We start from the raw sequence: 26,118 nt of genomic DNA, 5'->3' as shown, positions 1-26,118 counted from the left end.
CTTGCTCGTTTTGAAGGCGGAGCTCGGTAGCCCTTTTTCTCTTGGAAGCTCTTTAGCTTTTGCCTGCATAAGCTCCACGCTCACAGTCAAACTCCATCAGGGTGAGTTTGATTTCCGGGAATGTCCCACTCTTCGGGTTGCAAAAGCTTCTTTGCGTTCCGCTGCATGCCAAAAGGGCTTCCTTCTGTCGACGCCATCCGTGAATTCTTCCCTCGTTGACGCCAAACTACCTCCTGGCCACGCTGTTGCCGATGTCCTGTGCGGCTAAAATAACCTTTCTCTTTAAAGCAGCCAAGTACTGTTTTCGGGGTCCGGACATCTTGGTCCTTCAGTGCGGAATAAAAAAGATGCACTTCGTGAAGCGTGGTTTGCACGTGTGCTGCCAAGGTGCACACTCAACAATAAAGAAACGATGCTGTAGTCATGCAGCAATAACGAAACCAAGCCATAGCTACGCAGCAGTAAGGAAGCCAAGCCATAGCCACGCAGCAATAACGAAGTCAAGCCATTGCCATGCAGCAATAATGAAACCAAAACTTCTAGCCCAAATTTCTTACCTAAATTTTTGTTCGGATCCGCATATAGTATGAGACGAAAATTTGGGACGCTAACAATAGGAAAAAAAACTCATATTATATGCGAGTTTTTATGGTATATAGCTAGTGCTCTTCTAGCAAAGTTATTGACAGTCGGCTCTGGTCACGTAGTGCATGTCTTGTTTTGTTTTTGTTGAACTTGTACTTCATCAACATACCATCAAATTAATAGAGCTTCATGTTCTTGGCAGTGTCAATTTCTTTCTTTGGTTCACATAGGTACATGGTTTTGTCAACAGCAATCAGTGTAAGTGAGCTCCTAATTTGTATTTTCCCTCAACTGCACACAGACCAAATGCCAGCAGTACTGGCCCTCTGATGGAGAGCTCATGTGCGACTATGTCAAAGTCAAGTTTGTTTCGCAAGACATTGGCAACCACTTCATCAAACGCGAGTTTGACGTCATCAATGTGAAGGTAACCACCGTCCTGCTTGCTTGACTGCTTGTCCTTAATTATGTGCACCCACATAGCGATCTAGCGTTGTGGACTGCACAGAGATGATATCATGTTCAAAAGAAGTTATATAATTTTTTTACACTGCTGAGGGGGCCCAGAACCACCCCTCGAGCTTGGTGAAAGAACAGAGTCCACAGGTAGCATGCACTGCTGTGAACATCTCAGCCAAATTTTGCAGTCGTGCATCGTGCATGGATATCGCAAGCGGAGCGCGAAGTTACTTATCTCTCAGACGCTCTCTTTTCAACAAAGGCCTCCCAGACAGCACAATGACATCTGCAGGTCATCCTCGGGACATACAATTGAGTATGTTTGGACGTCCTCAGGACATCCCCGCGCGAGCCTCAAAACAACCCTATCAAGTCCTGTTGTGCAGCCTCAGCACATCCTCAGGACGTCCTCAGAAGAGCATTCGAGGATCATTTCAGCATGCATTGAGGACATTTTAATGACCTAGGCATTCGCTGTGCCCAGTAAAGATCCATGATTTTGTTAACTAAAGTAAGCTGTTTTCCATCCACTAAGTGAGAAATTCAGGCTTAAAAATAGAGCATGCACTTACTACTTGACATAGCATAATTTTGAGCCCTGTTGCACAGGGCCACACAAAATGAAAAGGTAGACGCATAGTGACGCACACAAAACCATTTTATTAATTTTACTTAGTAACGGCGCGTGTCGCACTGACAAGAAAGGTTGAAAGAAGCGTGATAAAGCCAAGGGAATTCTCCGCTTGAAATGTCTTTATCCAAAAACACTGAAGTGCGAGCGCCCATAAGAGACACTGAAAGAAGTAATAAACAGTACATCATCCAAAACAACTTACATTCAATTACAGAGAAATGACAAACGAAAGAGTTTATGCCACGTACATGGAAGCACTCAAGCACAGAACTATTGCATGAAGCACCAAAGCAATTGACTACTGGTGATCGAATGTTGCTCGACAAAATCAATCCAGTCAATGTGTGTTTTTTTTTTTCATAACGAATACTTTTCACTTTTTTAGCTGTGACATGATTTAGAAAATTATGAAGTACAGTCGAACTCAGCTATATCGAACTCGCAAAAAAAAGCCTATCAGTTTGATATAGAGCATACTTTGATATAAGCCAGCTAAATAATTGGATGTCGTAAAAGCACATACCATTTATAAAATCACTTTATCGATGAAACTAGCTTAGTTTCACATGAAATAGTCCTGCATTTTCTTCTGCTTGGGCAATTTCGTTGTCTGCGACGCACGCACTTCCCCACATTGTCAAAGGAGTCGGAGCAGCTGAGGCCGCAACCTTCCGCATTCGCGCAGAAGCACCGGACTAGTGCGAGTGCACCAATCATTTCGGAGGATGTGAACAAAGGGCCATCGCTGCTTTCCTCATTGTGCCCACTTTCATTTGTGCTCGGTACGATGTCGGCAATGTAGTCCTCATTTTTGGGCTCTCCCGTGGTCGCGACACCATCATCTGCACTCACAAACTCGTCCACCATTGATTCATCAACAGCTTCCGGAAATTCTAACAGCTCACTCCAAACTTCAGCAACACTGGCAACAGCTTCGTTGCACTCATCAGAATATACAATCATTGCCAGGCACGCAGTAGCCAGCACGTCTGAAGCACTTTCGGATGAACCACTTGTACACGGCCGTGCGTAAACGTCGGCTGCCACAGGCACCAGATTGCGAGTTTGTCCGCTTTAGCCCTAATTTCCCCCCTTCAATATTGTGCTGAGTGTGCTCCTTGGAATCTTGCACGCTACGGGGTCATCCGACTTCTCACCGCGTTCGACTCGCTTTATGATTTCAAGCTTCACGGGGAAAAGCTAATTCTGCCGCTTCATCATGGCAACACTGCGGGAGAAGGCCCACAAGGCGCAAACACAATGAACCAGAAAAGAAAAGCAGCGAGACAACTCGCACTTGTGCCATCTTGCACGATTTTCCCCCTCCTACCCTCTCTCTCTTTTAACCCCATCCCCTCCACCCTGCTGGCGCTGAGCCGTGCTCCCGCATGGGCATGCAGAAAATAGCGCTAGCCTTTTCTCCTTCCCCACAAGAACCACAAGAACCACAAGAGGGCACAAGAGTCTCTGATTGGCTGTCTGAGCAAGTGCTGCGGGCAGGCCAGGATAATTTTTTGCAGTGGGGTGTCGACAGCTCGTCCGATGCAGCACGGCCTCCGTGCAGCACGGTCACAGTAGGGAGAGCGGTTGGATGGCGCAGTGTCACCGCGAGGGAAAGCCAACTTCTGAGGGCACTTTTGCGCTGTTTGTCATTCGATATATCGGGAGTCGCTGCTATTTTTGTTCGATGTAAGCATAATTTTTGCTATATATACTCATTGTAACTATGGCGTGTTCATAAATCGTTCAATATACCGAATAATTCGATGTAAACTGGTTCGATATAGTCGGGTTCGACTGTATGTAATTGATGAAGGTTCTGTCTAAGCTGTTTGCTAAGTGAAAACATGCGCTTATGCGTCTGTTTCTTCCCTATACAAATCTGTGTTCCACTTTCTGCCACCCTGAAAAATATGAGAGAGACTTATACCTGTGTCACACGGGCACAATTGGAAGGCCTTCCAGTCGACGGCCTTCGAAACGCCACAACTCTATCGACTCAAAGGAGTTGTCGCGCTGCTACACGGCACTCTTTAAAGGCCGTTGAGTGGTTCAGGTGTTTCTCGCAAAATTGTGTGGCGCTGTGGATCTTTATTTTCGTTTTCATGTCACAAAAGATTAAACAGCATTAAAAATACTTAAAAGCACTATAATTTCTTTTATGTTTGTTTATGCATTTAAAAAAAATTTTTCATACATTGCCATACATATATGTTTAGTTTTTAAGTTCTTGAGTAGCGAAACCAAAAGTATCTAGTAGCGATGTAGCGAAACTGCGACAATGTTTGCGTCGCTGTTGTAGAGAGTATGTGCACAGTGCCGGAGGTTCAAGGAAGGAACGGAGCAATTGCCAAGGACGTTGTGGCTGTTAATCGTGAGATAAGAAAGCTAAGCCAGGAGAAAGGATTTGAAGTGGCAGACATAAACAGAGAAGTGCATAGAGCAGGCTTTGGTGGAGGCTTTACACGAGATGGCATCCACTTTAATGGAAGGCTAGGAGCCGAGATCGGCTGGCGCCTGGCAGGTCGGGCAGTAGCTTTTTTAGGGGGTCCACTGCGCCTCAGGGCGTATGGGTAGGTAGAAACAGTGTATAAAGTGCAACAATAGAGGCTGATGCCTATAAAATGGCCACTAGGAGGTCCAGGAAGAAAACTACAAAGAAATTTAACGCCAGGATCAGGTACATAAACATGCAAGGCGGTAGAAAGAGAGCGAAGTGGTTAGAAATAGAACAACAGTTAAAGGACGAAGAAGTAGGTGTATACGCGCTATGCCAAACGCACCTCAGGGATCTAGAAGACCCACCGTTTATTGAGGGCTACATCTGGGAAGAGAGCAACATAACAAAACGGGAGAGAAAGGGAGGAGGAGTAGGTATGCTCATACACCAAGGAACAAATTGGCAAAGAATAAAGTTAACTTGCAAAGAACATGTCTGGGTATCAGGTACAATTGCTGGTAAAAAGGCATGGCTAGGATAGTTTATTTAGGGACAGAGGACAAATGCAGGCAAGAGAACAAAGATCTAGTGAAGTGTTTCGATGACGATATAAAGCAGTTTGGAGAAGGTGCCGATATTTGTCTGCTGAGTGACATGAATGGCCACATCGAGGATCTGGATGGATACACAGATTGTAATGGGAAGTTGATGCTAGACTTCTGTGAGCGACACAACCTACTTATATTAAATAGAGAAACTAAGTGTGAGGGACAAATCACGTGGGAGTCCCGTAACAGACAAACGACCATTGACTACTGCTTAATGTCGCAGGGGTTGTATAGCAAGCTCGCAATAATGGAAATAGACGAAGAGGGGAAGTACAGCCTCGGAAGTGATCATAAGCGTATTAGTCTACAGTTGGGAGCCCTACTCAAAAGAGAAATGCAGGGAAGTCAAAAAGAGTACGCAAAATTAAATGACGCGCAAATAGCGCAAATAGCGGCTGGCATAGAGGAAGCAATAGAGAAACATCCCATGGAAAGGTGGGATTATAATCAGTTAGAACTACTCATTAGTACAAAAATAAAAGAAGTAAAAGGAGTAAACCGCTGGAGAGGAAAGAGGAAGCCACGAAGTTGGTGGAATAAGGAAATTAGAGAGGCCATCGAACAACGACGGTGGGCATCTTGGGAACACAGAGAAGCAAAGAGGGCGCAGTTATCTGAAGAGGAAATAGGCCGAAAATGGGAATATTATCGACAAAAGAAACAACCAGTACAGGTCCTAGTCCAGGCTAAAATAAAGCAGTCCTCTGATCGCTGGCTGGCTGAAGTTTGCGATGCAACTAAAGGGGGGTCAAGAAAATTCTGGAACCATATAAGCTGGCTGGGTAAAGCTAATCACAGAAAACAGGAACAGATTCACGATACCGAAGGAAATTGTTTAGAGGGAGATGACGCTGTGAACTACATTGGTTCAGTTATAGCAGAGTCATTTAGGAAAGACGATAGGGTAATCGCCCCAAGTGAGGGAGCAACACAGAATAGCATAATAGAAAACAGCTTAGAACTGAACAATCTTAACTGGAAAAAGGCGGAAGCAAATGTTTCAATATGCACGTCTGCGGGGATACATGAAATTCCAATCAAGTAAATAATGAACTTGGCCCCAGAAGCAAGGAAACGCTGATAAAAGCATTGGAGGCAGTCATAACAAATAAGCAAATTCCGCACAGCTGGAAACAGAGTGAAATGAATTTGGTTTATAAAGGGAAAGGTGATAAGAAGAACATAAAATCCTTCCGACCAATTACGATAACATCAGTTATATGTGGGCTGGCGATGCAGGCGGTGAAATTAAAAATGCAGTCATGGGTAGAAAGTAATAGAATACTCGGAGAACTTCAGAACGGGTTCAGAAGTGGTAGGCGCTTAGATGATAGCCTGTTCGTGCTTACCCAGTGCATAGAAATAGCTAAGGCGGAAAATAGACCTCTGTATTTAGCCTTCCTGGACATAAGTGGTGCATACGACAACGTGAACAGGGAACTCCTGCGGAACATATTAAAAGCTCAAGGTATCGGTCATGAGGTAATTTATTTTCTGCAGGAACTATATCGAGAAAATAATGTTGAAATAACATGGGAAGGAATTAAGAGTACGACAACTGTCGAGGTTCACTAAGGATTAAGGCAAGGTTGTCCTCTATCACCACTGCTGTTCATGCTTTATATGATAAGCATGGAAAGAAGGTTACAACGAAGCAATCTACGGTATAATCTGTCGTACAGATTAGGCGAAAAGGTTGTTGAGCAACGACTACCGGGTTTAATGTATGCGGACGATATTGTACTGTTAGCAGATAACTAGGAAGATTTGCAAACTGGTTAATTACTGTGGGGACGAAGGAGACAGTTTAGATTTCAGTTTTAGTGCAGCTAAATCCGGTGGGATGTTTTTCAACGATACAACTGATCAGGAGCTTACAATACAAGGCCATGAAATACCCCGAGTGGCCTAATACAAATATCTCGGGGTATGGATAAACAAAGGGCAGATGTACACGGAAAAGCACGAACAGTCTCTCATAGCAAAAGGGCGAAGAGATGCCGGGATAATGAAGCATAAGGCATTGTGGGGGTACAACAGGTATGAGGTACTGAGAGGTATTTGGAAGGGAGTAATGGTGCCGGGGCTTACTTTCGGGTATGCGGTCCTGCGTTTAAGGGCAGAGGTTCAGTCGAGACTAGAAGTAAATCAGAGAGCTGTGGGAAGGTTAGCACTAGGTGTCCACGGGAAAACCATAAACGAAGCAGTACAGGGAGATATGGGCTGGGCATCGTTCGAAGCACGGGAAGCTCAGAGTAATATCCTATATGAAAAACGTCTGAGGAAATTGAACGATAACAGGTGGGCAGCTAAAGTGTTTAAATACCTATACAGAAAGAGCGTTGACTCACAATGGCGGAAAAGAACTAGGAAGCTAACCAGTAAGTATGCCAGACATGAGGACAAAGAAAGACAGAGCATTAAACGACAGGTTAAAAATGCGGAAGGTAAAAATTGGATAAATTCAGTGGAAAAGAAACGTAGTATGGAACTATATCGATACTGGAAACAGCAGATCAGGAAGGAAGCGTTTTATGATAACTCAAGAGTCAGTGCCCTACTCTTTGAAGCTAGATCAGGATGTCTTAGACCGCAGAGCTATAAAAAGAAATTTAACGAAGAAGAAGACACATGTACTGTGTGTGGTAAATATGTAGAAACAATGGAACACCTCATACTAAAACGTGATGGTATCAAGCTCGATGTCGATGCGGCCACAGTCACCCTTCCTGAGGCCCTAGGGTTCAGAGATAATAATAGTCATGTAAATAAATATGCGGTGGAAATTAGCAAAAGGCGATTGGAAGATTGGTGGCTGAAAAGCAGAGAAATGACATAAGGTTAAAAGGGTAGGAAGACGTATTTAAAGAAAATTGAGAAATTCAATAACACACAACACAGATAAAAATAAAAATTAAAGGCAAAATAAAAATCTGAGCATGGTGGCAACTGCCATCGCCCCATTTCAAAGGGGACGCTCCTACCTTCCATCCATCCATCCGTGCAGTTCGCACATATCAAGTGGCAAAAATACTTTATTGAATAATTAATAACGCTCATATATAGCATTTTAGAGCATTTTGGTTTGATTTGTTCTTTCTAACCGTGAGTACGAGCCCACTGTGAATGAGAGGGCATGTTCGCGCTGTTTCAGTTTCCGTTGCTCAAAGGCCATCGAGATTTCGATAGAGTTGTAAGGTGCTCCGTTGACTCGATAGACTATTGACTCGGCGGCCTTCGAAACCGCCCATGTCGCAGCTCAAACTTGACCTTTGAGTCAACTGACTATCGGTTGGAAGGCCTTCCAGACGCCCGTGTGACACGGATATTACCCGCTGTCCACTGCCATGTTTTTCTTCAATGCTGCACTTGGCTTGGACTGGCTTGGTTTGACCTTTCAAATCGAAAGTGCCAATGTGCCAGCTACAATGGTGGCTGCAAGGAAAGAAAATGGGGTGTCTTGGTCGCTGACATTGCGGGATACCTTGCTGGTTCTCTCTTTCATTGCTAACCAAAAATGCTATTGCCCACGGGTGCTCAAAACAATACAAGTTGCAAAAAATTATTCAATCAAAAACAATAGTGAGGTATCAAGAGCAGTTGATCAACGTTTAACTCTATGAAAAAAAAATCAAAATGAAGCTCCATGGCATAGTAATGATGTCACATGAAGTATAGCACCTACATAATTATTCTTTCATTCCCAAAACCAGCGCAGAATTGAACCACCTTCCTGCATCCATCGCTGCCATTATCGACACTAAGTTCAGAAGTGCCATTGAAGATTACTTATTTTGTTAACTTGTATTTTCATAAATTGTATTATTGCACACTTGCATATGTATTAACCACTCCTTTCTGTAATGCCCTCGGGCTCTGAAAGTAGTTGTAATAAATAAATAAATAATTTTTCATGGGCGCATCTCGCAAGAGGCGTATCAGATACTCCAGCGACATCCCATACACCAGGGAGAAGCCGACGTTGATAACCAAAGGCATTTGCTATGGATCCCGGCACACACTGGAATGAGCACCCCCAACGAAGCGGCTCACGGCGTTGCTCGAGGCCTGACTCACCGAGCAGCATCAAAGGAAGAGCCCCCGCGGGGTACTGCAAACGTCTGGGCATGGGAGGATCGTATGACCAGTTTTCACGACATCACGGCACACTACCAATTACAAAGACGCATATACCCATTCCCTCGCACTAGGTTAGACAGGACGCAAGCAGTACACTTCAGACAATTACAAACAGACTCTTACAGAAACCCCAGACTCATGCACGCCATGTATCTAGACATGTACACTACAAACAGATGCACATAGTGTGGCAAGGTTGCCACACTAAATCACATGTTATGGGAGTGTCGGGACTTAACAAACAAGTTGGGCAGTGCCGACCCCTCCATCTCTTCCACCGCCAGCCTCCGGTCACGCTGGATGACCGCACTGCTCAGCTCTAACCTGACAGCACAACTCTGGGCCGTCCAGCGAGCCGAGGAAGCCGCTTCGAGACAAGGTCTCGGAACCGCGTCCGCGGCAGGTGCCCAGACCCACCAAAAAGACGCCGGACTCAAATCTTGTTGATTTGAAAATAAAAGTTTACGCTCTCTCATTCATCAACCGAAACAGTCGTAAAAATTTGAATTTCAGGGTTTCTTCTAACATAAAGCTAAATACCTTCAAAATGTCCTGTAGTGAACATTCCTTGGACAGTCAAACATCCTTAATAAGTTCTGCAGCAGATTTCTCAGGATGAAACTGTGAATTTCATCCTGAGGACTTGCAGAGAACGTCGTAAAAACTGTGAGGATGTTTGTACCATTTGAGGACGTCCTAAGGACGTCGAGTATTGTCTGGGCTGCTCCTGGCTGATTGCTGGATTCTTTATATTGTAATATAGTGGATTCTCATACGTGGCTGCTATTGGCCACTAGCTGACATCAATCAAGAAAGGTACTTGGATCAGTGCACTTGTTCCTACTGTTACTGTGTATAATTATTGACGTAGTTTAATAAACAGGCTGAAGTAAGTGAATATATGCTTTTGAATTTTGATGATAATTATGCACTTCCAAAAGAAGCTGAGTATCGTCTGCTCACGCTCGGCCACGGCCGACCATGTAAAAATTAAACTTCGACCACTCTACTTATTGGTTTCGTAGCCACTGGGTTTCACTAATTTCGAGTGCTCTTGAATACTCAACTAGCCCCAAACCACACAAAACTTAAGGTCAGACCACACACACGCTTGCCAGCGTGCACTCACTCCTGATCCGTCCTGGTGAGGCGCCTTTGCAGGCTTTGCTTTGTAATGATCAAGCTATTCGTAGCACTTCAAAATGTGCAAGTTTAATGTGGATACTATCACAAGGTGATTATATCAGTTTCCTTGCTGGTCCTTCATCTCTTTACCAACTAGCCCCAAAATACGTTCTGATGTATAAGTAGCACTTGAAGAAGTTACACTGATATGGGGTTCCAGACAATGAGCTTAGTGCTGGGAAATACCATCACGCTTTCTTCCTTGCAGTCTGGGGACAGCCATCAGACAACACAATTCCAGTACCTGGGCTGGGTTGGGCAGCCGGTCATAGATGCTGACAGCACAGCAAGCATCATTGCCCTGATAGAGTGTGCCCAGCAGTGCCAAGCACTGCATCCAAGCGGTGGCCCTGTCACAGTACACTGCAGGTATGTCACACATACTGACTGTTCTTGTTTGCTCACCTCACTTTGCTTTCCTTGACTTGTAGGCTGAAGGTCGCATAAGTAGGAGCACCAGGCATAAGTGGCTCTTCTTGCTCTGAAATTTCGCACAGGAATGGCATTTTTACATTTTGGTTAGAGTGAAATATATGCTTTGCCCCAGGAATGACAGATAATGGCATCAAAGCTATTCAACTCAAAACATTTTTATTTTTGTCATTTACAAGCAAGGAGACCTAAGGATCAAGTACAGAACCTTTACTGTATACTCTGAACTTTATTTTTGGAATTTTTAGCCAGTCTAATAAACTTGGATATTAGTTATTAATTAATATGTATTCTCTACAATGTATGAATAGCCTTAAATATAATATGTTCTAAAAGCAGCCTATAGTTTTCTTGTACCATATTACAAACAGTTATGGGCCTTACAATTAAGCACTATGTTCTAGTATAAACTATTGTAGGTGGTCGTTATCTGCGAACCTTTGGCCACCATTTATTGTGGTATTATAGAGTGTGAGCCACAGAGAAGCCCAACATTCTATGGGCTGCTCATTTTGTTTTCATTAGTGGTGCAGCTGACTGTAATGCTACTATACTATGTACTGTTGGAAGATGCATGCAGACTACACATGTATCAAATGTGTCAGCAGATACTTAAAGCTAGGGCCAATCTTATCATTCTTTCATCATTTTATCATTCATTCTTGAACACACAGAAAAGAGAACTTACAGTTCTGTGAGTGTAACTTCCCTTTTCTCTGTGTTCACAACAGCTTGATCGATGATGGAATGTGCATCAATGCTATTATTACATAGCATTACGGGGGTGGGTGGCTTTCTGTGCTTGACTGTTTGCTCTTCTCCCACTTTGCAGTGGCGGTGGTGACAGGAGTAGCGTGTTTGTGACGCTGAGTGTCCTGATTCAGCAGCTGAAAGCTGAGGAAAGGGTGGATGTTTTTCAAGCAGCACGTTACACTCGTTCCCAGAGGCACTGTATGTTGCAGACGCCTGTAAGTCTGGTTTTTCGTAATTAAGAAGGCCTTTCAATTTAAAATCTGAATTCACATGATTTGCTATTTCTAACAAGACTCTCAGCAGCTAGTACGTACTTCCTTGCCACAGTATATTGTACAACTTTCCAAAGGCACTGTCTATTAATACAGTGTCTGCGTTTCTATACTAACCACTTTAAAAGCAGATTCTGCACTGCCTTGTTTTCACTCATATTTCTCAACGCAATCACATTTTGCGGCCTACATTATTAGATAAATGCTTGGCTTCCTTGCTTGCCTGGTTCGGTTGGAAAAAGAAAAACCACTCTGTTATGTGCACCTAATTGTCAGATAATTGAGCTGCCGCAGAAACACAGATTTGTTTCACCACCTGTCAGCAGCTAAAAGTGCCTAAGGACTGAGCAAGCAAATTATGCGACGTGTTTTGTTGAATTATGCAGGTCAAGAAGTTCCATTTCATTGCAAAATGTGAGCTAAAACAAAGCAGATGTAAGTGTGGAAACTAGGGATGTGCGAATACCAAACAGTAGATTTTGAATCGAATATCGAATCAAGTCGAGAAAAACAGAAGCCGAATATCGAATGAAATACCAAAAAATTTAACACCATCTTTTATGCTTCCAAATTTCGTGCAAGAAACATGGTGCTGCATATGTCCAGGAGGCTAATTACATTACTTAAAAAGAATCTTGCTAGCTGCCATAAACTTGGGTACCTATGAATCGAAATGTATAGTATGCTCTGCTCTTATTAAATGGTACACCAAATTACTATGTGAGCACTGTTAACAACTCAGTTCATATACGAATGTCTAGCAAATATTTTTTATCAATAGAACAGCGGCAGATCAACTATTTACACGATCTGACCTCTCGCTCTGTCTGTCTGTCTGTCTGTGCATGTGTGTGTGCGTGTGTGTGTGTGTATTGCGAATTACCATTACAACAAATTAAATAGCCTGGAATTGCTTCTGTCAATTATATATATATTTAGCAGACAGGGACCTATTTATGAATCACACATGGTGAACCATGGGGGCCCGAAAAATTATTTGAATTTGTATTTATCTCTTGCAGCTATATAAAATCTCAATATGATGCAGGGACAAAAGGCAATGAGTGCCCCACAGTGGTCCCGGAAACCATCCAGTAGCTGCAGTACAGTGCACATAAAAAATGCACATGTTGCTACAAAGAAGTTGAATAATTCAATAAAGAATTGTACTCGTCGTTTAAGTCTACAGCATAAATGTATTGCTAGTCTAGGTAATAGTATTGTTGAAGTTGTACGCAATGACATACAATCAATATGAATTACTTGCAATATAAAAAAAAATATTGACTCGCCATCCTGGCCCCGCGACAGTGGACATCCAGTGAATCTATTGAAAACCACTACAACAACAGATGAGGGGGGTATGCAATGTTTTATTGCTTTATAATGGCCCCCTCCTTGCCCGCTCAGTTTCCGCTAGATTTGATCATATATATATTGAGTTCACAGTTCTTCCAGGGCAACAGGATAAATTCTTTATTCACAAAACACATTCATAAAGCTTTGGATAGCTTACATGCATAATTTACTACGAATGTCATAATTAGTCCCCTATCTTTGAAGTTTACCTACATATTGCCCGTAACGCGCCCTTTATTTTCGACAAATATAAACAAAATATCATGTGTAGTTCACCGAGGACATTGCTGAAACTAAGACGGGACGCGTTATGAGGCCTGAAGATAGGGAATGAAAAATTACGACTCATTAATTTTTTGCAACACTTCTAACTGGACCAGGAATGTAAAAATTTTATCGCACATTGCAATTACCATGTCCCCCTCCCCTTTCCACAAAATATAAACCTGTTGTAAACTACAGCTATGTCGGGACACTACGAAGCATAGCTGATATTGGCCGTATCACACACTTTAACACTGCAACATTAAGGACAGCACATTCCTGTGAACAAAGAACATAAATTCCTAGGTTTCATACTCAATTCAAAACTAAGTTTCATCCCCTACATCAGATACCTCAAGGCCAAGTGCCTGAAAACAATGAACATACTGAAAATTCTCTCACACACAAACTGGGGCAGTGACAGAAGATGCTTATTGAATCTCTACAAGAGTCTTGTATGATTGCGTCTAAACTACAGTGCTGTGGTGCATCAATCTGCTACACCGAGTGCCCTGAAAATGCTTGATCCAGTTCATCATTTAGGAATGTGCCTCGCCACAGGAACTTTCAGAACTAGCCCTGTACAAAGTCTCTATGTAGAGTCCAATGAGTAGTCACTCCACCTGCAGAGGTTGTTGTCTAGTTTCACGTATTTTCTGAAAGCACACTCTAACCCTGAACATCCTTGTAACAAAACCGTAAACAGTACGACTTGTGCCACACTTTTCCACTGTCATCCAGCAGTGAGAGAACCTTTCCTGCTGTGTGTGAGGAACCTCGGTGAAGAAATATCTGTGCCACTTCTTGAAAACTCGCTAATGCCTCCAGCCAAACCATTACCACTGTGGCTGTGGCAGCTGATAGATTGCGACACATCTTTTGTAGAAGTTATGAAGAATGCCCCAGAAATATACATAAAAACACACTTCTTAGAACTCCAATCGAAGTACTCGTGCCCAGAATTCTACACAGATGCTTCAAAGTCGCATGTCTGCGTTTCTTATGCCATAGTCGGCTCATCCGTCTCAGAATCGGGCTGTTTGCACCCGGAAAGCAGCATCTTTACGGCTGAGGCCTACGCACTCTTGTCTGCTGTACAGCACTTCAAGGAAACATAACTAGAAAAAGGAATAATATGTACAGATTCACTGAGCATCGTCAGAGCCTTAATCTCTCTACAACAGAATAAAAATCCTCTCTTTACTGAATTTTATGCAATCTTCTACGCTTTGTACGCATCTCATCAGCATATCGCATTATGCTGGGTACCTGGCCACAGAGGCATCGAGGGTAAAATTTGGAGGATGCTTAAGAGGAAGCTTTAACTCGGGTTCTCCTATATAAATACATGTAAAAGGATAACTTGTTTTTCTCTGCAACCACTGCACCAAATTTGGCGAGGTTTGTTGCATTTAAAAGAAAAACTTAAAATCTAGTGACTGTTGGTTTTGAACTTTTGATTTAGGTTGTCAATTTTTTAATTAAAGATTGGCAAAAATTGAAAATATTCGGAGAACGAAACTATCAAGTTTACAACTCTGTAACTCAGCAAGGAAAAACCATATCACAATTCTGTGAGTTGCTTCTGATAGTACATCTAAAGCAGACAAAATTGATATCTTACATATGAACCTAGAAAAATTCAGTAATATCGAAATACATCTTTTGCAAAACCCTTGTAAGCAATGTAACAAATTCACATAAGATATAAATTGACATCACGACTTTGTCAGATTTGAATAATCTAATGGATGCCATTTACAGAACCGCAATATCTGTTCTTGATGCAGAGCTATTATAAAATTCGTACGTCTATTTTTATTGAACTTTCCAATTTTCGAAAATTCTTTTCACAATATTCAGGCCCTACATCGAAATTCCACTTCCAACAGTCACTAGAGTCTAAATTTCTTTGAAATGCAACAAATTTCATTAAACCGGTCCAGGGATTATCTCAGAAAAGCGTTTTTGTATTCTATATGTATTTGAATAGGTCGCGTCGGAGCTGGGCCTGAGCTAAAGCTTCCTCTTAAGCTTCACCTTTAAGAGTAAAATGTAAAATGCGATAACATTCAAAGATCCCTGACTGCTTTTCATGCGTCCCAGCAACTGCAGCTTATGTAACCGTAACGTTTACCGGGAAACGCTGACTGCGAACGCCATGCACGAAGGCGAGCTTTCTGGTAGAAACGCAGCCTCTTGTGTGGGTACGACACACAAGTGGGCGACACACGGGTGCTCTTGTTAGTGTTTCGCACTTTTAATGTTTCAGTCTGGGAAGAGCTAACATAAAGGACATGCACTGCCGGTGTTTTTTCCATTACATTTGTTTGTGGGCTGCTGTTCTCAAAATTCCAAGGAATAAATTTGTAAAGTATGAAAGATAAGGTATGAGCAACTTTAGTGGTAGAGAAGTGGTTGGGCATGTGTGGTTCCGAATTTGGTGCGAAATTCTTTTTGTCATGGCGACGTCCGATGCTGGACGCTGACGCCAATGCCGACACCAGATTTTCTGCAACACAGGCTCCTTAACGCTGTCGCATTAATATGCTTGCGAACAGCATAGTCACAACATTAACTACAAAACCAAATAGTTCTTCCACAGCCGTACCTGTTGTAGAAAGCCCTTGATACTCAAAAAACTGAAAGGCCATTGGCAATGTATATGGGACACTGAAATTCTTAATAAACTTCACATTATTAAGGAAAATGTAGGGAACTGGCCACCAATAACAAAGGTACGACAGACTGAGGTTACTTACTGCTGCCTTAAGATAGGTCATACTTATGGCACTCACTCCTACCTATTAACTGGTGATGATCCTCCTGTCTGCAATAAATATGGTGAGATGCTTACCGTCCTTCACATCTTGTTAGAGTGTTGAGAAATAGAAGCTCAACGAAAAACGTACTTTTCCTCGGCATACAGGCATCAGATTCCCCTCCACCTCGCAATGTTTTTTGGCATTGAACCACTATTTGACAATAAGTCAGTTTTAACGCTTTTATGAGATGTTGGCACATTGCATGTCATCAGACCAAGGTATACGTAGCACATACTCTCACTAAAGGCTGCTGCTGCGATAGCATTTTTGGAAAGCACATGCCTCCCAGCCCTTGCATTCAAGGGCTCACGTTGAGGTACTAGTGCTACTGTTACCCACTTGTTCAGTACATAACCCCTGGTAATAGAATTTTTATCTTCATAGCATACACCACTAATCATCATTGTTTTAATACTTATACATTTTACGCACTTTACATTGACTAATTTTGGGCCTCTCTACAGCCAAGTTACATGTACCATCATATGTTGATTCACAATCCTGACGTTTAATTGTCATGTTCTACCATTGGCCCTTCATTTATTATCTTTGCTTGGTGCTCCTTAGCCATATCTGGCCCTTGCGCCAATAAAATCCATAGATCATCATCATCCGGTCGACCTGGACGAACCCTATACTGATCTATATTGCGCATCATGGGAACGTTGCGCATGTCAAGGCACCGACCACAGCCGAGTCATTCACTGCGGATACCGATTATTCAAAAAATATAACATTCAAGAAATCAAATGCTAGATACTCAATTCGCGAATCGATTTCTTGGAACATTCACTATTCGATTTGAAATAGAATGCTTGAGTATTCATACATCCCTAGTGGAAACATCTCTTAAAGTTGTGAGAATAAAAATGCAGGATGCTGTACAGTTGAGCAGCTAAGTACCACACAAACTTTGCAAACTGTTAAAAAAAGTCTGGAGCTGCCATGTGCACTTGATGATCACTATCAACACGATTGAATAATAAGCTTATAATAGTGCGTTTCTACACTGCAATAATGACACTACAATAGACATAGTGTAGCTGGAAATCCTATGACATGAGGTGTGCACCTCAGGGTTGCTATCAGATTGGTATCAAAACTTCTGGAGTTGAACACTGAAGCATGGAGGCGCTTTGCTGGTAAATTTTTGGTATCCAAAGCTTGCTCACTGTCTTGGCCCTGATAGCATCGATTTACATTAGCAATCCCTTTTCCATAGCAGCTAAATTACAGTGAACTCCCGTTAAGACAAACTATAAGGGATTGTGAAAACCTGTTTATCTTTCAGAAGTGATAAAGAAAGCTCAATGCATTATTCCTGGGTCACAAAAGTATCCGCGACACAAAACTATAAGTTGAACAGCATTAATAACAGAATGCAGATGTAAAAAGAGAATTTGTAGGATTTGTATGATGCAAAGCAGTGCTTTATGCACTCTTCAGCTAATGAGTAATTGTTGCTTTGTGGCATTGTCACAAAAGCTGACATCTCACTTAGCTTGCTCAAAACTCTTTACTTTCTTTATATCTTTGAAAAAGATGCACCAGGGGAGCCGGCGCATTATCAGATGCCATCAGGTGTGAAGGCTGCTTGGCAGTGCCCTAATTGGCCTGCTGAAGCACTTCAAGGACCTCCTAAATGGCAGTTTTCAGTGTCATCCCTGCAGGCTTCCATGTCATCATCATTGCTAGCATAACTGTTCAGGTTCACAGAAAGATCATTTTCCTCTTATTTAGCTAGCAGAGTCACCTCCTCCAAGTCTCCTGGTATGGGCCTAATGCTGATTCAAGTTCAGCTTAACCAAATTAGCTATTCATGTTAAGCATATTTCTTTTTTTTTTTGTATTGGGCCTATGTGAAACCAACCAAATGTTCTCACACTTCCCGAAAATTCAGCTTAACTGGGTTTATCTTAGTGGGAATGCATCAGTGTTGGTTTGTTAATTATATTTGTTAAATATACTTGTTGCTCAGCTAATCAGCCCCCCTTTCTTTACACAATCTTTACAGTTGGTATAATGTTTTCAACTGGCTCCACAAGTAATAAAGCTCCTAGTATATTGTATAAGTATACTGATTGATCCCAATTGGTCATAACTGTGTTATCTGTATAGCATGTTGTGGGTGCAATATGCCGACCAGGGATAAATATGTTTGAGCTCACAGCCGTTTCATATTCATTTGAATCGATTCACTTTAGTTGCTTAGTGCCACTGGCATTCTGTTGCTGCTGAGCACAGAGCCGTGGGTTTTATTCCCAGCCATAGCAGCCACATCCTGAATACAAAAACAGTCGTGTTCCGAGCTTTGGGCGTTCATTAAAGAACCACAGGTCGTATACATACATCCAAAGTCTCCAACTATGTTGTCTCTTGTAGCTGGTGAGTTGTTTTTAGGCACAAAGCTTGTGACACGAAACAATAAACTGCATAGTTTATTTAGCAACTATAACCAACAACGTTCATATTGTAGGTCACTCATAATTACACAAAAATGAAATGAATGAATAATAATATAATTTTTTACTCCTGGTTTCTTCATCATGAGTCATCTTCTGTGCCTTTTTTTCAGAACCAATACGAGTTTCTCTACCGTGGTCTGCTGACCTACATCGAGTCGCACAACCTTTGTAACATGGGCGACACCCAGCTATGAGGGCTGCACATGCTAGGATGTTCCAAGGTCCACCTTCACCACGAGGCACGCACGAGCAACTGCGACTGTGAGCCGCACGTGCATGCGCCTCGGCCAAAGGGCATGCCCCTGCCACGGCACTGAAGTCCACTCCCTACCAGCCGGACTGGTGGGAAGAAAGGAAGGTGGCTTTTTTTTTTTGTTGTTGTTGTTGACTGCTGACAAGCAAGATGTGCGCGTTACACTCTATGTATTTGACAGGAACTCGAGAGTGCGCATATGGTACAATGACTGAAGCAAAAGTGAGAATGGCCTACCTGGCTTGTTCATAAGCCTGTGAAACAGTGCGAGCAATGAAATGCAGCACACGTGTTTCTCCAGCACTCATAAAATGACGCGTACAGGGGACACTCCACGCAAGAAGAGAACAAAGGCAGTGCCCTTGCTGAGAGGCTTTGCAGGTTCTTTTTTCTTCTGTAAAACCTCCTGAAACAAAACCCGAGGACACTGCAAGACTGCAGCAAGATCTGGGAGAGTGCGCTTGGGGGAGGTTATTTCTTTTGGAAGAAGCATGCAGAAGATGCCATCACTTACGAGCTGCCTTTTCTTTTGCGGGAGAAGTCTGCCAGTCGTCCGTGTTTTGAAGTGTTCCCTCGCAGGTGGAGTGATTTATGAGTGGGTGTTGTGATAGCCATCTGTTTGCAGTACAGCCATGCGGGGAGTCACTGAAGCCACCTGAAACTCTGCTGCCCACAGGAACAGTGCTTTTTAAGTGAAATGCTCATGTGCTCGTCTAAGTTTGTATACAAATTGGGGAGACTGCAGTCACACAGGAGGAACAGCACCCATGTTGGCAACACTTAGGAGCAGCATACTTGCAGTGTGTGAGCCTTGTGTGTTTCCATGGCGTCCAAACTGCAGGAGTGCAATGTGGGTATCTTCCATCCAGACTGCTTCAAACAAACTGACAATGCAGTGTTCATGTGGTCCGTAATCGACTTCTCATGCCTCTTAGCTGTGTGTGCCCCGAACACTCCGCCTGTGGACCCACATTGAAACATTTACAGTCTAGGTTAACCCTAGTCTAGGTTACGGGCCTTGGGCTGTAAAGCTTGGGCTAGGTTTCTAGCTGACCTAGTTCAGGTTGTGTTGACTCAGCCTGGGTCAAGCCTTAGGTGATGTTGCCGTGAACATCATTGTCTGTTTTCGTAGACACTCGCATAATGTTGTACAAGACAAGAAAGGGCAGGTATGAGGAACTGTTTTTCTACAGGATCCTTGTTACTTCTGTCTCAGTTAATTTTTTTATTCTAATCCAGAACCTGTGTAAGTGTATTTTCTAAAGAGGCAAATTCATGTGCACATGCTTTAGCATGGGCTAATGTCATAAATACGTGTCATGTCAGCGTGTAATTTTCATTACCTTGTTGACGTTTCTGCCTCTCATGGTGTGCTTTTTTTGTTCATTGTCTTGATTACAATTGAAATGCTTCAATTTACTAGTGTTTCTTAGGCTTTTATTCTTTTATTTTCATATTTTCTGACGTGTTTCAAACAAAGGAGCACCATTTGCCTGTGGAACAAGTAGAGGTTGCTTTCACATGTGCTCTTTTATGTTTTGTGGCAATTCTCAAATGCTGTCACCCAGCTTATAACATTTCTTCAGAACTTAATATGGTTACAAGACAACACTAAATACTGCTTCACAAAGTTATATTACCAATCGATCACATATTGTTGATGAAATGAAAAAAACGAATGTTTCTTTTTGTAGCAGACAGATAAAATTGTTGGTTCTAGTATGAGGGTAACTTCTATCGTTATTTTCATGTATATTAGATACCACTACAAATTTTTGTGTCCAGTGTCAGATTCGAGCTTTTGTTTCATCTCTAACTTCCTGCTGTGCTAAATTTGGCTCATATATTTGGTAAGGAACTTTGTTATGGCCACAGTCATCACATTTGCATTTAGTATTGCATCAACTCCAGATTTTTTCAGTGCTTGGAGGTCCAGGAGGTATACCTTGCAGAAACATGTGTTTTACTGTGAATATACCTTGCAAAAAAACATGCTTGCTTTTCTGAGCAAACCAAGCATTCCCACACCATGAGCCAGCACAAGCGGACTCTTCAATATCCTGCGGGCAAAGTTGTACTAGTCACGTGCTTTTTCAAGATCAACTGTCACTCCTTGCCTCTTGTTGAGGGGTTGTCTCTCGATCTTTGCATTGTTATACATGTTCATGAAGTTTGTACGTTTTGCTGGGAGACAAGCAATGCCATATTTGTTCAGTCGTTGCACTGATTTTCTGTACACGGTATGCATCTGTCTTTTGGTCTAGCAGCCAGCATGTTTTTGTCTGTTCTTGACAACATTGTCTTAGCTTCATGGCTTTTAAAGTAAGTCTCAGTTAGTTTGCACTAAAGACAAAAGCATGTCTTGTCCATGAAACAGTGGTGAGGGCCTGCCAAGTCATGATATGGGCATATGGAGCAAAGCCTGATGGCTTGACGGTAAGCCGTCAAATTCTCCTGCAAATCAGCCTATGCTGCTGCTTTCAAGTCTGCTGCCTTGGTCAGCTCTAGGGTGGTGGCTGTGAGCAATCCAAACATTGTAAAAAGAAAGAAAGGAAAGGAACATAATGAATTCCACTGTTGTCTGGTTGTTGTTTTGCCATTAGTACTTGACAAGCATCAGTAATTACTTTCATTGTTTTAAAGAATGTGTTGTGCCAAGATTTGATTTGCCTCAGGGTACTGGATGCCAGTGAGATATGACATCTCCTTTAGATGCTGTACCTTTGGAAATCCCAGGTCTTCTGCATTGATGTGTGACTTTAAAGAAAAAATACCTGGAGCATTGTGCGTTTGGCTGCTCCAGGAACACGATTAGAGTACTTTTCTCTGCATCCTCACTGGTTTACAGACAATAACATAGAGATTACAGTGCTCTTGAGAAGCCACCAGTTTTCAAGACCTACAGTAAGTGAAGCATTCAATAATAAGAGAGCTTTGAATTTTCTTTATACAGTTATTAGTATTGCTCTTGGCATAACACGTAAGCTCAATTGGCATTTTTATGTGTTGTCACCTACCTGATTATGGATGTCCAGATGAAAGACCAATAAGTTCAACTAGGCTTTGTTCGTTTCATCCTCGTTAATGCCAATGCACCTCCAATACATTCAGGATGAAGCAGTTCTTAATTTTACATTGTTGGTAGTAAGTGACTGAATGTATATATCGAGGGCTGTTGGGATGTAGAACATCTTAAAACAAGCTCAAGCTCTAATTTTCTCAAACCTTTTTAGAAAGGGAGAAAAAAAAACAGAAACAGCGCCCACTTAACATACAGAAAGGCTCAAAATGATTCAGCGCATGTTGTGAAATAGTGTATGCCTTGAATAAATTATTCTGCCTGCTTGGAAGTTTCCTTAATAGACTTGACCAGTGAATGCCAACAGTAATGTTGAACAAAACTTGCCCATGAGAGGCATCGACAGTGCATCTTGTTGTTGACCATTGCTGTAGAAAACATTGAAATAGAGTGAATGAGTTGTATAATAAAAATGAGTAAAGCATAAAGGCCTATTCATATAATGAAAGTACAAACATCTTCAAGTAAAAATAAAAGCTTTTCGGTCCCCACCCATTATATATATATATATATATATATATATATATATATATATATATATATATATATATATATACACATACGTAACAGAAGCACGTAGGAAAAATAACATGACTTTATACTGACGTTTCGGCCGGGGTCCAGCCTTCATCAAGAGTGCGACTGCAAGCTTATAGAGCTCAATTTATACGTTTTGTCAGTAAGAAATGAGAAAAGGGAGCGAGAGGAAACAAGAACGTGAATACAAGCTTTACGAACTTGTGCGTGTAAAAAAAGAACAAGAAAAAAAATGTAGTGGTGTCAAAAATACCAGCACGTGCACTGGCTCATATCAAAGTCAATGAAAACAACCGTGAATGCAAACTTGCGTGAAAGAAAAAAATGAAAAAAAGCTTGAAGGAAAGCAAAACTGGTAAGCAGTTTAATGACTCGCATGTTAACAGGTGCACATTCAATCATGTGTACAAGGAAAGATGACAGATGTAGCCTGTGTAATGCAGGGAGGGGTGACAGATTCGATAGGGGTTGCCACTGCTGCAGCCTGGAAGATGGTCAATACCCCCACTTGGTTGGAAGGTGCCTGTGTTAAATTGAAGAAGCGTACTTGATAGCAATCCATTGCAGCTTGGTAACAAAAAAATAAAAATGTTGGGGGAGAGGAGGATGGAGGGTTTGTGTGCAGTAATGCGAGTGCGCGCATGCTGCCAAAGTGAAGCGCAGGTGTCAGCTACAAACCCGAGCACAGGCAATAGCGCGCGGCGGCACCACTGACACTGCGGCACCAAGTGTGAACATCGCTCTCACAGGTAACGTACAGGCTCGGCGAAAAGTAATTGTAAGACGGGGGCTGTGACCGAACTGCACCACAATCCAGCAGCCTCTAGGTTGCGAGGGGGCATTGTGATTGAACTTCTATGAACGTCGACGTGGGCTTGTATTTAGACGAATTTCTTGCTTACTCGTGACGCTGCTGGAAGGCATTGAGTTTGGCCAGAGCTCCCCTGTTCCAATTATTTTGCCCGCATCTGCGCATAACTCTGCGCTCTTCATATTTGCATCTACACTGATGGCGTTATTAGTCTGTATACCATTTTTTGTGCAATATGTGGTGCTATATTAGCCCGTGTGCGTCTCCTTAAGCGTTTAGATTAGTTTCAGCTTTAAAACAACACATTTGCCAGTATGCCTGTTAACCACACGTACACGGCCAATACTTTCAGATTATTCCTGTCTTTGCAATGAAAAATCGTCTGCCACTGCTGCATTCAACAAGAACTGACCCTACAGAACGCCAGCTGGCAGATGTTGATTGACACGCAGAGGAAAGGTAAATGTAGCATTGCCAAAGAATAAAGAAGCGAATGTTGAAGGTAAGGTAAGATATCCGAGGACACCTATGCGCTTCGTATGTGTTGGGAATGCGCAAGCATTAATGTCCACTTGAACGGCGCTAAGCGGTCCTTCGAGTTTTGCCCTTCGAGTGATGTACCATAGTAGCGTTAGTAGCGTGCTGTCCGAGTCGGCAAGCTATAGCAGCAGCAGCCTGCGGTGCCAACGCCGCTACCACCGACGCGGCGGTGCCCGCTCCACTCGCGCAACAGCTGGCAAGCTATCGTGGCAGCAGGTGTTTCCTTTCGCCCGCTCTGCTCCGTCGAGGCGCAGCTCGTGACGTGGCGTCGCAGCCAATGCCATTTTAGGGGCCGTTTCTCTTCTGCAGACAACAGACGCCGGCTTTTTCGCTCAGTGAGCCATTTGACACTTTCGAATAAAACAAATTGTCGCAAAGAGTCGGAGCATACATATACCGCAATACACATAATAAAAGCTGCGAAAAGGCATTTTAGATCATCTGAGCAAAAAGTACGCTTCAGAACATCGGCTGCACCGCAATACAAGACGCGACAAGAAGTTGGTGTCAGCACATCAGTTATTTGGCGGCCGTATATGTCGTTTGTGTCTCACTTGGTCGTCGTCTGCTTAGCGCTGTAGCCTTTGTTTTTAGGTCATCTTATGTCCTTCTTTCTCCAGTTACTGCCGCACGTGTTCCTATTTTTGCTCTTTCCTATTGCACTACAACCATCACGGGGCCTAGCTTCCTTTTTCGCGTGATTTCACGTGGTTCTGGCCGAGAAAGCCCGATGCACGGTGATACGATGAATTATATTCACGCAGTCGTAAAGCCTAGCAGTGCCCGAGATCACAGAGGCGATAAAAGAAAAAAAAAAGGGGGGGGGGGGGGTATGCGTCCCATGACAAAGGTAGACCAATAAGGAGGAGGAGAACGGGAATGCGAGACCCGGGGAAAGGATAGGGCGAAGAGTAAGGGCGATGGCGCCCAATTTGAAACGATGGTATTACTTAATCTTTGGAAGGCTTAGCGTTCGACCAAACCGGCCATACATTTTTATCTCATGGTCTGCGCTGTGGTGAAACCGACTACTTGCCGTGTTCTGGCCCGCAGTGAAGCCAATACGTCGCATGTAATACTTGTGCAGTTTATTAAAAAATAAAATAAAAGTAAGAGAGGGTGGCAAATTAATGCTTACTGCGCTGTAACTATCTGCCGTAGGCTCGGTCACCAAAATGGGTGGTGGCAGCAGGGGAGTAAAAGGACTAGGAGAGAGGACATATTGTAAAAGAAGGCAAGTATTTGCGTATATACGACAGAGCGATAAGTAAACGTTTATCTATAGTTCGCCTGTGGATTGGCTTCCTCAAGAGAGTTCGTCAGCCAGCTCCGCAAGCCGGACCTCTAATTCACGTAGAGCAGACCAGTGGCCCCGATGAGCAGCAGTACTCTGCGCGTCGCGTTGGTGCTTATCACACGCTCCGCTGTCGCGTATACTTCCATTCCTTCTTAAAGCGAAGCTTTCTTTGTCCAGACTGCCCGCAGGGGTGTCTGCGTCAGCAGGCGTTTGGTGCGTTGCGACACCACGTACCCGAGCACACGAGGGTTGGACCCTCCCGCGTGTAGCCGGGCGCGGCTTAGCCGTGTCCGGGGAAAGGGGGATCTGGGGGTTGAGCCGATGCCGGGTGTTCGGACCTCTAAAGCCCCCCGGCGGAGGCAACACACCTCTTTGGTCTCTGCTTCACGTAGACGGCACCCCCGGACTGACCCACCCGGGGGAAATCGGTAGTCGCCTCTTCCGGTCTCTCTCTCCTCAAACCTTCGTCTTTATCTCTCACTTCTTGACCTTTCCTGTCTTCTTCTCTCTTCCATTTACTTCCTTTCTCCACGGCGGCAAGGGTTAACCTTGTGTGGCTATCCTACCTTGGGTACACCATATTTGGTTTTAGTGACGGCGTACGGCTGGCGTCGTGCAGGCTTGAACACAAGCTTTGCCGCGTCCCCTCGTTGGGCTCCGTGGTGGGCGGTCAACGCTGTTGCCGAACATGCACATTTTCCTATGGCAGCGCAAGCCTCTGTTGTTTATGATCGGCGTCTGAAGAGATGCCGCACCGAAGTACCATTTCATTTCTCTTTTCGAAGCAATGCTCCATCTTTCCCCAAGTACTATGTAATCCACAGCGAAACCAACATGCCAGTAAGAAAGTTATCTCCATTCCTTGTAGCGAAATGCCTGAAAGATAAAATCGGACCGACATACAAAGCCTCCAAAATGCCTAGCGGGGACCTCCTCCTAGAACTGAATGATAGAGATCAAGCAGAAAAGCTCTCTGAACTTACCAGTATTGGCGACGCGATAGTGACAGTTTCAGCTCACAGAACACTTAATACAAGCAGGGGAGTAATATCTGAAGAAGACTTTATTGGCTTAAGCGATGAGGAACTGCTGGAAGGTTTCCAGGAGCAAAACGTGACACAAGTACAAGAAATAGTCATCCGCAGAAATGACCAAGATATCCCAACAAAACATGTCATAC

At 43.2% G+C, this 26,118-nt stretch overlaps 1 protein-coding gene across 1 annotated transcript in view; it reads left to right on the top strand.

Moving 5' to 3' along the window:
• Positions 1 to 22,019, top strand: part of LOC126539638 (tyrosine-protein phosphatase 69D-like) — a 111,895-nt gene extending 89,876 nt beyond the window's left edge. Inside the window, exons 26-29 of the mRNA XM_072285246.1 lie at positions 887 to 1,012; positions 10,260 to 10,420; positions 11,316 to 11,451; positions 18,532 to 22,019. Coding sequence (XP_072141347.1) covers positions 887 to 1,012; positions 10,260 to 10,420; positions 11,316 to 11,451; positions 18,532 to 18,615 — 507 coding nt within the window. The 3' untranslated portion in view covers positions 18,616 to 22,019. The remainder of the gene's footprint in view (positions 1 to 886; positions 1,013 to 10,259; positions 10,421 to 11,315; positions 11,452 to 18,531) is intronic.
• Positions 22,020 to 26,118: the final 4,099 nt, after the last annotated feature.

This window comes from Dermacentor andersoni, chromosome 11 (assembly GCF_023375885.2).
Source record: "Dermacentor andersoni chromosome 11, qqDerAnde1_hic_scaffold, whole genome shotgun sequence".
NCBI classification, from domain to species: Eukaryota; Metazoa; Arthropoda; class Arachnida; order Ixodida; family Ixodidae; genus Dermacentor; species Dermacentor andersoni.
The sequence above is the reverse complement of the archived record's forward strand: the minus strand, read 5'-3'. Positions and strand labels throughout refer to the sequence as shown.